The sequence below is a fragment of the Lissotriton vulgaris genome, chromosome 3_2 (assembly GCF_964263255.1).
Source record: "Lissotriton vulgaris chromosome 3_2, aLisVul1.2, whole genome shotgun sequence".
In the NCBI taxonomy this organism is placed as follows: Eukaryota; Metazoa; Chordata; class Amphibia; order Caudata; family Salamandridae; genus Lissotriton; species Lissotriton vulgaris.
In genome coordinates this window covers 158,542,601-158,555,305 of record NC_141690.1, presented here as the reverse complement: position 1 = coordinate 158,555,305, position 12,705 = coordinate 158,542,601, and the positions used below count along the sequence as shown (strand labels likewise).

General features: G+C 43.9%; 1 protein-coding gene across 5 annotated transcripts in view; it reads right to left on the bottom strand.

The window, feature by feature from the left end:
• The window catches only part of SORCS2 (sortilin related VPS10 domain containing receptor 2), a 2,087,100-nt gene that overhangs the window by 510,201 nt on the left and 1,564,194 nt on the right, over positions 1 to 12,705 (bottom strand). For all 5 annotated transcript variants that reach the window (XM_086964129.1, XM_086964126.1, XM_086964127.1 and 2 more), the window contains exon 9: positions 2,542 to 2,721. In XM_086964129.1, coding sequence (XP_086820255.1) covers positions 2,542 to 2,721 — 180 coding nt within the window. The remainder of the gene's footprint in view (positions 1 to 2,541; positions 2,722 to 12,705) is intronic.

Here is a 12,705-nt window from a genome sequence, read left to right as displayed (position 1 = left end):
GCATTCTTCCTATCACCTATTGTGTGTTTAATGCTACGCAACCGTCACAATGGCAAATCGTTGGTGCTAATTATTATTAGCCAGGTTCTAATGAAGAGGGAATTTGTTAAATATATTATGTGTCTGTGTTCATAATATTTATTTTATATACATCATGATTGTAACATGTATTTCAATGTCTGCCATAATAGTTTACGTACGTTGCGTATCAGTTTACCTTCAAAGTAAACCTTACATGATAATGTGGAAAACAAAAAGTTATGAATGGGCTGCTTGAATTAATCTCAGCCACTGATAATTACTGTGGGACACAATCCAGTCCATTGTTTTTGCCTACCATGCTACTTCAGGAAGGACTCAGCCATATGCTAATCTGCCTTGGTCCCGCTCTATTTTGGGCAATCCAGTGCAGTTCCCTTAGTATGATGGGAATGCCCAGATGTGGGCCTCTGCTTTCTGTGCCACAGAACTCATGCTGCACCCTACTGAGAAAGCCCAAATAGGCTGAAACCAGTTGCTTGTGTTCTGCTTCAGAGAGGACCCTGGCTGGCACTGTGGGCAGAACTGTTCCCACTGGAGCAGAATTAAAATTGATTTGCATATGGCTGGGTCCTGTCTGAGATGGCATGGTGGACAAAAAAATCATGGACTGGAATACAGCCCCAAAATATCACCAAAATCTTAGTTTGGTTCAAGTATTCCACCCTTCACATTTAGAAGTCCATATATAATATTGATTTGATTTCTTGTGTCATATATTGGGGGAAGGAAAGACCAAATCCACTGACTCCCTGTGCTTCTGACATGAACTATTGTATCACTGTTATGTTCCAAACACAACTCTTGCGTGGTATTTTCAGTAGAGACTTGTGGGACACCGCCCACCTGCTTTCTTTGCTCAAGCTGATAAATTGATTTACCTGTCCATGTGAAGGGAACTCTATTAGGTGTGGTCAGGGTGGACCCATGATGTGACACAGCATTTACAGGCCTGGGCCTCAAGTTAAGGTGCATAATGAGGAGTCCAACAATTGATGATGCCTAATTCCTGATAGCCTGCGAGCAAGATGGTTATTTGCACTGCCCCCCCACCCTTAATTCACCCTTCACAGGAAAACACACGGGCAAGTTGTCCCTGCTTCCACTTCCTTAACTTAAAAAGCAGGAGAACAACAGTCGTTAGTGCCAGCTTTTAAAGGACGCTGATTGGCTGAGACAATCTCTGTAATCCCAGCAAAGCGCTAAAATGTGTAACTTCCAATTTTTTTTATCGACGTGCAGTTTAAGATATTCTGTGAAACTGATTTTTTTTATGTATGTGCAATTTCTCCAACTAATATTAACTTTTGCATAAAAGTATACTTCTAAATAAAAGTCTAAAACTTTAAATAAAATATAAAATGATATGCTTTTGCAATGTTGAAAAATCATTGCATTTTTATTTAAGTTTACAGTGTAAACGTCTTGTCAACTGAAAATAAAATTACCAAAGAGCAAAGATTATAGGACAGCATAAATAACAACAGATCCCACAGACTTTAACAAAAATATATTCCCCTAAAAACTCCTTTCGCTTCTGACTTAGGTCTCACTGTCTGCATATCATGATAGTTCTCTTCATGTTATCACTTAAAAACTTTTTGGAGTTTAGCTTTAATGACTGTATAAAGTTAACAGACTACGGGGCAGATGTATCAACATCCAGATTTGCGAATCTCAAATAGCGATTTTTTAGAAATCGCTATTTGAGATTTGCCAATTGGTATGTATGTAGAAATGCGCATTTTTTTTGCGATTTCTTAAAATTCCTAAATTGCGATTAGCAAATTGCGAATCACAATTAAGGAATAATTTCCCATTCATTTCTATGGGCCAGGAGGCCCATAGGAATTAATGTGAAGTACTTCTCAATTTGCGATTCTCAATTTGCGAATCCCAAATTGAGAATAATTTCAAGGGTGTCATTAGGACACCCTGATGCACCCCTGAAATTCACATGTGTGCGCCTATGGCGCACATACATGCCCTAAGGGCATGTATGTGCGCCACATGGCACCTTCACAAATGCAAAAAAGTGCTTTTGTGATAGAAATCGCAAATTCCACCAACTTGAAGTTGGTGGTAATTTGCGATTTCTTGATGAGAAGTTGCACAACTTGGGTGCTTCATACATTGCATTTAAAGAATCACAAAATTTGCGATTCCTTAAATGCAATCGGAAAATTAGGAATCGCAAATTTGTGATTCTTTATTTTGCACTCAAATTTGCTACATACATACCATTTAGCGAAAATGAGCGCAAAGTTCGGCGTTTGCAAACCCGTTTGAGCTTCATACATATGGCCCTACATTCCAGTTTATACTCCAATGTTTATGTTCCATAAGTACTTACTAAATTCAACAACATTCATTACCATAGGAAAGTAGTTCATATCTGTAAATAACATAACATTCTGACCTTTAACTACCAGCACAAAGAAAAGACCATAGGCTGATCCACAGGCACATGAACCCAAGTAGTTGCTACATGAATACACATACCTCCAGAATGTCGACGACCACGCTCTCTTCCGGCTGCTTGGTGCTCCGGACATTCTCCAGCACAATCGAGTAGTAAATGCCCTGAGGGTCAGACTGGTACAAGTTGTAGGTGTCTGTCTGGTACCATTCTTGAACCGCTACAAACACTTGATTTTCGTCTGTGCTGATGATCTGCAAATCCTGAAGAGATAAGTTGTTGAAAAGATGTGTTTATCCTTGCGGTACAGCAGGCCAGGGCGCATATCAAAAAGAAATCAAAAGCAGTAGGATTTTATATGACTAAATGCAAGCATCAGCGCTGTTGTGCTGTGTTGCGCGAACAGTGTCACATCTATTAAGGAATGGCCAGGGACGTAGCTTGGTCAGTAAGTCTGGGGGGGTGTAAACTTCAGATTTCACATAAAACACGCTGGCATATATTGTTAAAATATGTTTTGAGAAGAAAGGCGCGAGGGGGACTTAAGCGGCAGTGGAAAGAGAGAGGACTGTTAGGGGTACACAATAGTTTTCAAACTAACCAAGTTTTAAGGCAGAGACGAACCCCCTGCTATACTGCTGGTGTGTTTGTGTGTTTTTGTCAGTGTGTCAAATTCAGAGTGAAATCCCACAGACACCTCACCATACATGACTGAAAGCACCTATACCCAATTATTTGCTGCAAAATACATTTTAGGGGGGTGTAACACCCAAAACACCCCCCTTGAAGCTACATCCCTGGATATGGCACTACTTTTCTCTCTCCTTGTAGTGCACAGTTTTTGATGCCTTGTAGCAATGCCCACAGCTTGCACTATAGTGCAAGGGTGTGTGTGATATCATGCATACGTTTTGTAATGGTAGGGAGCCTTTCCAGTACAAAATACAATGTTTTTACATAGTTTAACATATTTATAGCATTGTACGTATGCTCTACAGTGCAGCACACACCAGCACACATGCAAAGTTAGAATAGGTTTGAGTAAAGTAAACTTTTCTCTAACGTACCCATGCCTGGAGGGGGTGCACATTTTTGGCACAAATTATGTCTACTAATGTTATTAGATAGATATGCCTCAAAACGCATTGGTGATTGCCCGTACCCAAACCTGGCAAAAAGGATTAATGAATTTTGCCCACTATCTATGTAATTTGACATTCAGAGAAATATTGAATTTGTAAAATTAACGATTCAGACTGCTGCAAGCTTTATCTTTGGAAGAGAAACCATTCTTCTCCTTGTTTGCTTGTGCTTACTGAAACGAAGCCTAAGGGCTCAATATTCTGAATTCTAAACCTTGAAAAGCAATTATCTTGTATTTACCTTTTGACAAACGTCGTACTAAGAGCATGCTGAACTGCACAAAGCTGTACTTTCAATGACGGGGACATGAGTATTTTGCATATTTCTTCCTGGAAATGTTTACAAACGAGAATTTAATGTCTATGCATCTAAAGGTCAATGGGTAGAGGACATCTACAGAATGACATAGATTGGTGTAAATGGGGAACTACACAGCTCTCACATTATTGACCTGATTTAAATGATTGACACAAGGAGATGAGAGCCTGGTTAGGCTTCACCTTTGAGACCACAAAACTTGAAGTGGTAATTATTTTTTTGCCGATGAACGTTCAAATCAACCAAGGGACGTGGATCTACATGGGTGAATAATTGCCATCAGACAGATGGCCAGGATCTCTGGAAGCAGAATACCCTCCTGCCTAGGGTAATGGCGCCATTCATTACAAAAGAATGCACTCCAGGCAGAAGGAGGGCTACTCTACAAAGTGGTAACTGTCATGGTTAATTCCAACAGATTTTAGTGAATACACTGATGGAAGATTTGTTTCTGGGGAGCAGGAAACCCAGGTGTGCCACAGGAGGGTTTCACATGCCTACTATGGACTGGTGATCTCTGCCACCTGCAAGGCCGTGCAAAATCCTGGAAAACTGTCAGTCAGAATAACAGATGCTTTTACATCTGTGCATAAAACGTCAACTTTATAAGTATTATTTTCAAAACCTTGGAAATGCTGTCTCAGTTTTGGAAATTCATACATATTTGGGCGACAAATGCTTCTTTGGGGTGGGAAGTATATGGTGGGTGGCATAGGAATGTTCTTGTCAAGTTTTCTGTTTTAGTTCTTTTGGGTTGTTACTTAACTATTGTTGCTCGACACTACCATGCATTGAGACAGGAACACATGTACACACATTGGATGGCATGCAGTTATGTCCGCCAGCCCTTCACTACAGCCTGTGCTCTCAGGCACGGTGGCCTTCACACAAGTGCAGACATTTGACTGTTTTATATACACACCTATGGGGCCACTGATGAGTATGACAAGCAATGTGAACGGACTCCTAGACCGGATTAAGAGGGGTGCCATACTCCAATTTGCCCATAGGCAATGTCTGACCATCCTGATACTTCAGAAGACACACCTGCAAGGGTACAACTGCTAATCTTTGTAACGCAGAGAGTACAATAGGGTGTTCCATGCCCATTATAACAGAAGATCCCAGGAGTGGTTAATCTATTGCACATATATTGTTGGTGGTGACTATTGTTACAAGGGTTACCCAGGGTAGATATGTGATATGTGATCCTGGAAGAGTCCATGAAAGGCACCCCCTACAACTTGGTCAGTGTTTATATCCCACCAGCCTCACTACAATCCACATGGCGGAACCTTAGGGAGTTACTCAGCGCCCATCCACCAGGAGCGAACCTTGACAGGAGGTAATGCACTCATGATTCATGGGTGCACGGATGGCTGTCCCACATAAACTGCCTGTTCCTTCCGACCTCTGACCTCTTGCACACTACGGGGTTGCAGTTCCTCCCTCAAGAGGTTTTGGAACATGTGCTGGTGACACTCCATTTCAGGACAACAGTCAGTTAGGAAAGCTTGATGTGGTGTATGGCTTCTAACTGAAGAACACTTTGCTGACCATCTGGCAGAGGAGCTGAAAGCATTTCTCAACCTCAATAAAGGCACAGAGGTCTCACCTCGGATGCTGTAGTGAGCGTGCAAGGCCACAATGAGGGGAATCACCTGTTCTTGGGCAGGGAGAAATGATTACGAATAAGTAGCTAAAGTTACATATCTGGACGTTTCCATCCTGGCTCGGGAGAGGGAGAACCCAATATCCGTATGAACTTAATGCACCATCAGTTTGAGGCGGACAGGTCATCCCTAGGACTATTACCCCTAGTGGAAGCCCACAAATGTTGGATGGCATCAGCTCGGAGGGTGTATGAGGGTGTATGAGTGGAAGGACAAGTCCAGTAAACTACTACACTTGCTGGCCATGAAGGAGGCCGAGTCTGGGATTGCCCCTGGTGGGCTGGAAGGGACTGGATAGGTAGTAAAGGATTCTCAAGGATTGCTACAGTCTTTGCTCAATACTCTGATCAGCTCTATGCATAACGGGTATGCACAGACTGCGAGTCTACTGCTCCACTAGTCGCAGAGTTACCACTATCTCATTGGAGGCCTGGGAACACACAACTATGCTCAAAGAGGTGAGAGAATCTCTTTCGGATCTCAACTCCGAGAGGACACCAGGCCGGGACGAACTCCTGTGGAATGCTATCTGCGACTTCCGCAGGAAATCCTACTCCTTATTCTTTAAAAAAAATGTATTGGCATTTGTTAGAATGACAAACACCACAACTATGCATCACAACAGATCATGAACAGCGGATTCCATTCCATCACACAACCTCTTCGTGTATCCTCCCTCCCCCTCCCTCGTCTAAAGGTCATCTCCTGACGTGACTTTTCCAATCCTTGTCCTTGTGCTGATGGGGAGGTGCGGATATTGCCTCGATATGTGTTCCATTTCCCCCATACCTAGTCCCACTTCTTGGGGCATCCCCTGTTTGTATAGACCACTCGTTCAGCCAGCATGCACCAATCTATTTCTCGTTCCTACTCAATTATCTATGGCTGCTCAGAGATTCCCCATTTGCGGGTAATGTTACGCTTTGCCAGCATAAAGTCAGTAGCTACCCAAAGTTGTTCCATGCGGGTGAAATCTGTGGTGTCCCATAAATTTAAAATGCATATTTTGGGAGATAGTCCCTAGGCAGTCCCACATACTTCTCCAACCACCACATTAAACGCCTCCCAATACGTCTGGATCAGGGGATACTCCCAAAGTGTGTGGTAAAACGTGGCCGTCACTCCACAATGCACCCGACAGGCTGCCGAACAACTACGGCCCATCTTAACCAGTGTGGTGCATGTGATATAGGAGTAAAACGTTCAGTTGGACCAAACGCAGTCATGACGGAATGGCCACCTACCGCCTAGAGGCCTGCGCCTCCCGCCAATCCTCTTCCTCTAGGTTGCTGACATCAGCCTGCCAGCGCATGTATAGATGTTGCAATGGGTCTGGTGAGTTGTTAATTAGTTTTCAGTATCCTCGAGTGGGGTAGCCTCTGGGATCTCATCAATGCCCTTGCTAGCCTCTCGTAAGGCATTCCGTATTTGCAGGTATTAGAAGGTCTCACCTATGGCTAGTTTATATTCATTTTGTAATTCAGTAAATGTCAGTATTTTGCCTTTTTTTCCTAAATCTCAGACTTGTGATATACCAATGGTGTCCCATTTGTCAAAACCTCCACAATTGCTTAAGTTGTCCAGCATTTCTGCATGCCACAGGGGCTTCATACGCGTCAGTTTATTACCCTATCCAAGTTTTATAGTGGCGGTGTGCCATGGCAACCATTAGAGAAGTGGGGCCAGTGAGTTGCTGTTTAGGCGGCTTAGTGTAAAGAGCTTCTTGTTACCACCCCCCACCCATCAGCCATTTGTCCATCCGACATGCCGGGTCCTGCTGCTCACCATATTCCAAATTTATTTGTGATTGAGAGGTAGGCTGCCCAGTAGTAGCTACGGATATCTGGCAGGGCAATTCCACCAGTTTAGGCCCAGTGATGCTTGGCAGCTTCCCATCCCAAAGCAAGTTTCTAACCTCCTCCTTGATTGATTTAAAATAGGATTCAGGAATTCTATATGGAGTGTTCTGCAATGCATACAGGAGTCGGGGCAGAGCCATAATTTTAAATAGCGCTGCACGTCCCAGCAATGACACCGGGAGTGTTCAGCAGTGATGGACGTCACTCTGCAATCGAGTTAGGGGGTTCAAAAGGTTTCATTTGTGGAAAAGCAGCAGATCGGCTGTTACATACATACCCAGGTATTGGAACCCTTCCTCAGCGACGGCGATGTCAGTTTGTCGGAAGTGTCGGCCCCGGCCCATTGAGCATATATAGAACTGATTTGGACCAATTTATAATGTGCCCAGAATACTTGCCATGGTTGGAAACGTACAGTAAGATGTTGTCTGCTTAAATCGAGATTCTATCTTCCCACTCATTGGCCCACTTCCGTTCCTGTATCAATGGATCCCGACGTATCCAACATGCAAGAGGCTCTAGGGCTAGGGCGAATATAAGAGGGGACAGTGGGCAGCAATGCCTCGTCCCGCGGCGCAGCGTGAATGGGTTGGACACATGTCCATTCACTACTACCTGAGCTGGTGGCTCAGCGTATAGGAGTTTGAGCCATTTCAAGTAGACCACCCCCAGTCCCATACGCTTGAGGACTGCCATCATACAGGGCCACTTGACCATATCGAAAGCCACACGCGCGTCCAATAAGAGTATTGCGTGTTTCCTCTTATGGTGTGTTTCCTAGCGAGTACTCCATTCAAGCAAAGTAGTTCATGGCAGTATTACGGCCTGGCATATACCCAGATTGGTCTGTGTGGACCAACTTCGTGATTAGGGGGAGGAGCCTGTTGGCCAGTACTTTTGCGAGGACTTTGACCTCAATGTTCAATAAAGATATTGGTGGGTATGAGGCGAATTCCTCCACCAGCTTTCTGGCTTTGTGGACGATGACAATGGTGTCCATTCTCTGATCTCTGGGTAATGCCCCTGTGGCTTTCCTCTTAAGGTACATATCGAGGAGATAGGGTGCTACGTTGGATGCCGTTATTTTGAGGAGTTCAATGGGGAGACCATTTGGGCCCCCAGCTTTCCCGGACTGTATTCCGCGTATGGCTGTTGTGATTTCCTTTACAGTGATGTCTGCTTCTAGTTGATGCTGGTCGTCATAGGCAGTGTCGGGATTTGTATGTCATTTATTATCTCTCACACCTCATCAATGGTAGCCACTGCAAGGGGTGAGTAGAGCTATTCATAATATTTGTGTTGTGGGTCTCACAGATAAGTCCCTTCCTGCCCCTGTATCCCTCTAACCAAGCGGTCAGCCCTTTCCTTCTTATCTAACCACGCTAGTAGTTAGCTAATTCTGTCCCCCTGTTCGTATATTCTGTATATTTTGGCGTGTTTTGAATTCCAGATTATGATTTTCGGTCTCATCCCAGGTATCCCACAATGTCTGCTCCCTTGCAAGGATGTCTTGCTCTAACTCAATTAGTTGCCTGTCCTTCTCTTTCCTGTGTCCAACTGTAAGGGATAGGGCCCGGCCCTTAATTATGGCTTTATAGGCCTCCCATAACGCCTTTGAGGAGTGGACCGTCCCCCATTTTCGGTAAAGTAATAGTCCGTGTCTTGGATCAGGGTGTCTTTAATATACGTAACCTACTCCCTATTCTTGATCTTTTCTGGAAGGCAATTCATAAGGGCCATGTCCCGTTCGACATAAATCTGGCCACCCTGCTTGTTCTGCCAAAGCCAGGGCGACTTCCGCTCCACAGTGCCCCATCATCCATTATCCTAATAAATGCAGAGGTCAACCTCTATGCTAAACTCCTAGCCAATTTCCTGATGCAGGTCATACCCAAGTTGGTCCACCCGTACCAATTCAGGTTAATTCCCTGTCGGAGCATGCAGCACTGTATTCTGGGGGGTCCACTTGGCACTGGCCCGAATTAAGAGCCTGATTTAGATGGTGACAGATATCCTGTTGGCTGAAATATAAAACCCATCACATGTAATGGGATTCATATTTCGCCGGACGGGATATCCATCACCCTTGTGACGGAGTAATCCAAGATCTACATCAAGCCCTAAGTCTCTCGGGAGCTATGCTGTTAATTGAAAAGGCATTCAACTCTGTGCACTGGGCCTTACTTGACGAAACTCTCATCAGAATTCGAGTTTGCCCCAAATTTCGAGCTTACGTCCGGGTCCTCTATGGTTCCCCACCAGCTCAAATGCGTATAAATGGAGTTCTCTCTAACAAGTTTCTGATTTGGTGAGGGACCTAACAGGGATGCCCTTTATCTCACCTTCAATTCACACTAGCCTTTGGGTAGCTGTGTGCCTTATACATTTAATTTAATAATAATAATAGTAAGCTGGCACCCCAGAATTCAATACGCTGACTCAGCTTCCTTTACCTGGGAGTTCACATCTCAAGGGTGCCAAACCTCACCTGGAGCCTCAGATTACATCCATTGGTGCAAAAGTCCATGAAGATAGGGCTATGGAACAAGCTTTTCCTAACCTTATAAGTAGAATAGCTCTTTTTAAATAATGGTGCTCCCACAATTCCTGTACACCCTGCAGAACTAACCCCTTCATATTTCACAATCCTGATTCACATCACTGGCAGCAATGGGGACAGAGTTTATAGTTAGTATGACCAGGCACACCCCCCAGGATAGCCCTAGGCAAATGTGTACGCAAAGTATACAATAGGGCTAAGGACGGCCCAAATGTGCCTTAATTACTGGACCACCTAACCTCTGACCATCAATAATTGGGTGCATGGAGAATGGGGGAAACAGACATATCAGTGAGCATTTGCCCTGATGGGTATTCTGTATGGAGTACCCATTCCAACTGCCCTTCCCGAACCAACCAAGGTGATGTTCTGGGTGTGGAGAGAGGCTCTACGATGGATCGATTGGGATTACAAACTAACCCTAGAGACTCACAAGTAGAAGGGCAGATCGCTGGCCCAAGTGGCACAGCTGGAGGGATTTCGGGGCTAGGACTGAATTGGGATTACAAACTTGGGTGATGTCTGGGACCGGACTCATAATAAAGCCTTTTAAGCCCTCCATAAGGAATTTTACCTGTCCTACTCCTAGTTTTTCCTCTACTTACAAATTCAGCATGCACTACAGCCATACAGGGTTGATTTAGAAGGCGTCCCAGAGTACAAACCACTAAAGAGAAGACGATTGCTCATGGGTCCTCTGGGGCAGGGTGCAATCTCACACATCTATAAGACCCTAATATTATACTCATCAGCTATAATAGGACCCCTCAAAGAGAAATGGGAGGTAGGGGTGGGAGACCTGGACGACACTGACTGCTGGAGGCATGTATGGCGCTAAAGATGCTGGCCATTTCAGTGAGGCTTCGAATTATATAATTTAAGTATTTACACCAGACATATCCTATTCCTTACTGTCTGTGGAAGGCCTGAAACCATGCATCCTTGGCCTGCACCAGATGCCAAGACCCAAACAGTGATTTCTTTCACATGGTGTGGTCCTGCCCTGTTATTCTGAGGTACTGGAAAACCATTATATCTAGTCTGTCACAAGCAGTGGGCATACACATAGAGACACACCCCAAGCTTGCATTGCTGGACATCCTGGATGACATTGGAGGCCCTTGGGGTGACACAACCCTGGTGGGGTTAGGCACACTCCTGGCTAAAAGATAAAGCCAAACAATGGTACCCCCCACCCCGGCCCCTCATTAAGGTCATGGACTCGTGCAATAGGATGGAAGAAACCAACTATACAGCACGGGCATGCCCACGTAAATATGAAAACGTGTGGAGCAAAAGTTGGACTTACCATGGCCTGAGCTGGCAAACTTTAGGGAGACTCACATCTCACAATACAGTCGGCCTCTGGTGCAATTGGGGGAGGGGTGGGTGATTGGGAATGGACCAGGTTTGTACTTTTTTTTGACAGAGCAACCAAATGTATTGTTTGTACTAAAATTAAAAACAAAATCCTAAAAAAAATAATTAAAAAATGATTCTTTTCTTTCAAGTTAGCAATATCATCACATTACTATTCCTATAGGAAAGTTTACTCAGACGTAGACCTTTCACACATGATAGTACCTTTCAAAAATTTGAGGGAGCTTGCAATGTGGAGAAAATACCAGCAAGAATGGAACAACATCAATTATGGTATTAAGAAGATGATGATAAAGAAAAATGAATGAAAGGTAATGAACTTTGCCAAAAGGAAATTGGAAAATGGAACGGTAAGGTATAATGGACAAACGCACATAAATAGATAAGTACATTATGTTCTTTAAACTTCATGGATTGAATGTATCACCAAATGTTGTTATATAAGGTCTAAAGTACCCCCTGCTGTACATGGTAAGGATATCACAAGTCACCTAAGAGTTCCGTGACAATATAGAAGAATGAGGTCAAAGGCCAAGAAACTTGAAATGGTCACAGAACTCTGAGGTGACTTGCAATATCCTCAAAGTCTATGTCAGTGAGCACTTTATTCTTTATGATACATGGTCACAACATCATGCTTTCCACAAACTGCTTAAATCCGTTGTGTTGCTCTGTAATGTTAAAGGGATAGTATGTTTGCAGACATGAATAAACAAACTATAATCCATAGGGCAAAATTAAACAGAAGATAGAAAAAAATGTTTCTGTATTAGCTGATTAAACTGCAGCTGTTATAATGCTCTGGTTCGTTATTTTCACCTTGGCTGCTTGCTCTGGCAGAAGGCATTGTGACATCTAAACTGAAATGTATTAAGTTACAGGCACCTAGAGATGTCATAAATTGTCTGTAATAAGGAAATTAAAGAAAGGCTTTTATACAGGGATTAAAGGCTCCCATGTGTTAAAAATTAATATCGTTTACCAGTGGCTGCTGTTATGTACCGTGGGTGGTGGAGTGAGGAGGTGACGGGGATGCAAATAAATAAAATAAAACACTTACCTTAAGGCATGTAGCCATGTCCTCCTCCACTGGCCGTCTCTCTTACAGTGGGACAAGGAAACTGCACTAACCAATCCTGGTGCTGCTCTCATAGCAGAAGAGCAGTGCCAGAATTGACTAGAGTGGCCTCTCTCAGCGCTCCTCCGAGCACTGGAGGCCTGCACTTTCTCTAAACCAGCTGTCCAAAATAGCTAGGTTAAAGAAATTTAAAATGCGCATGTCTGGCTGGCCGGATCAAGAGACATGCGCATTTT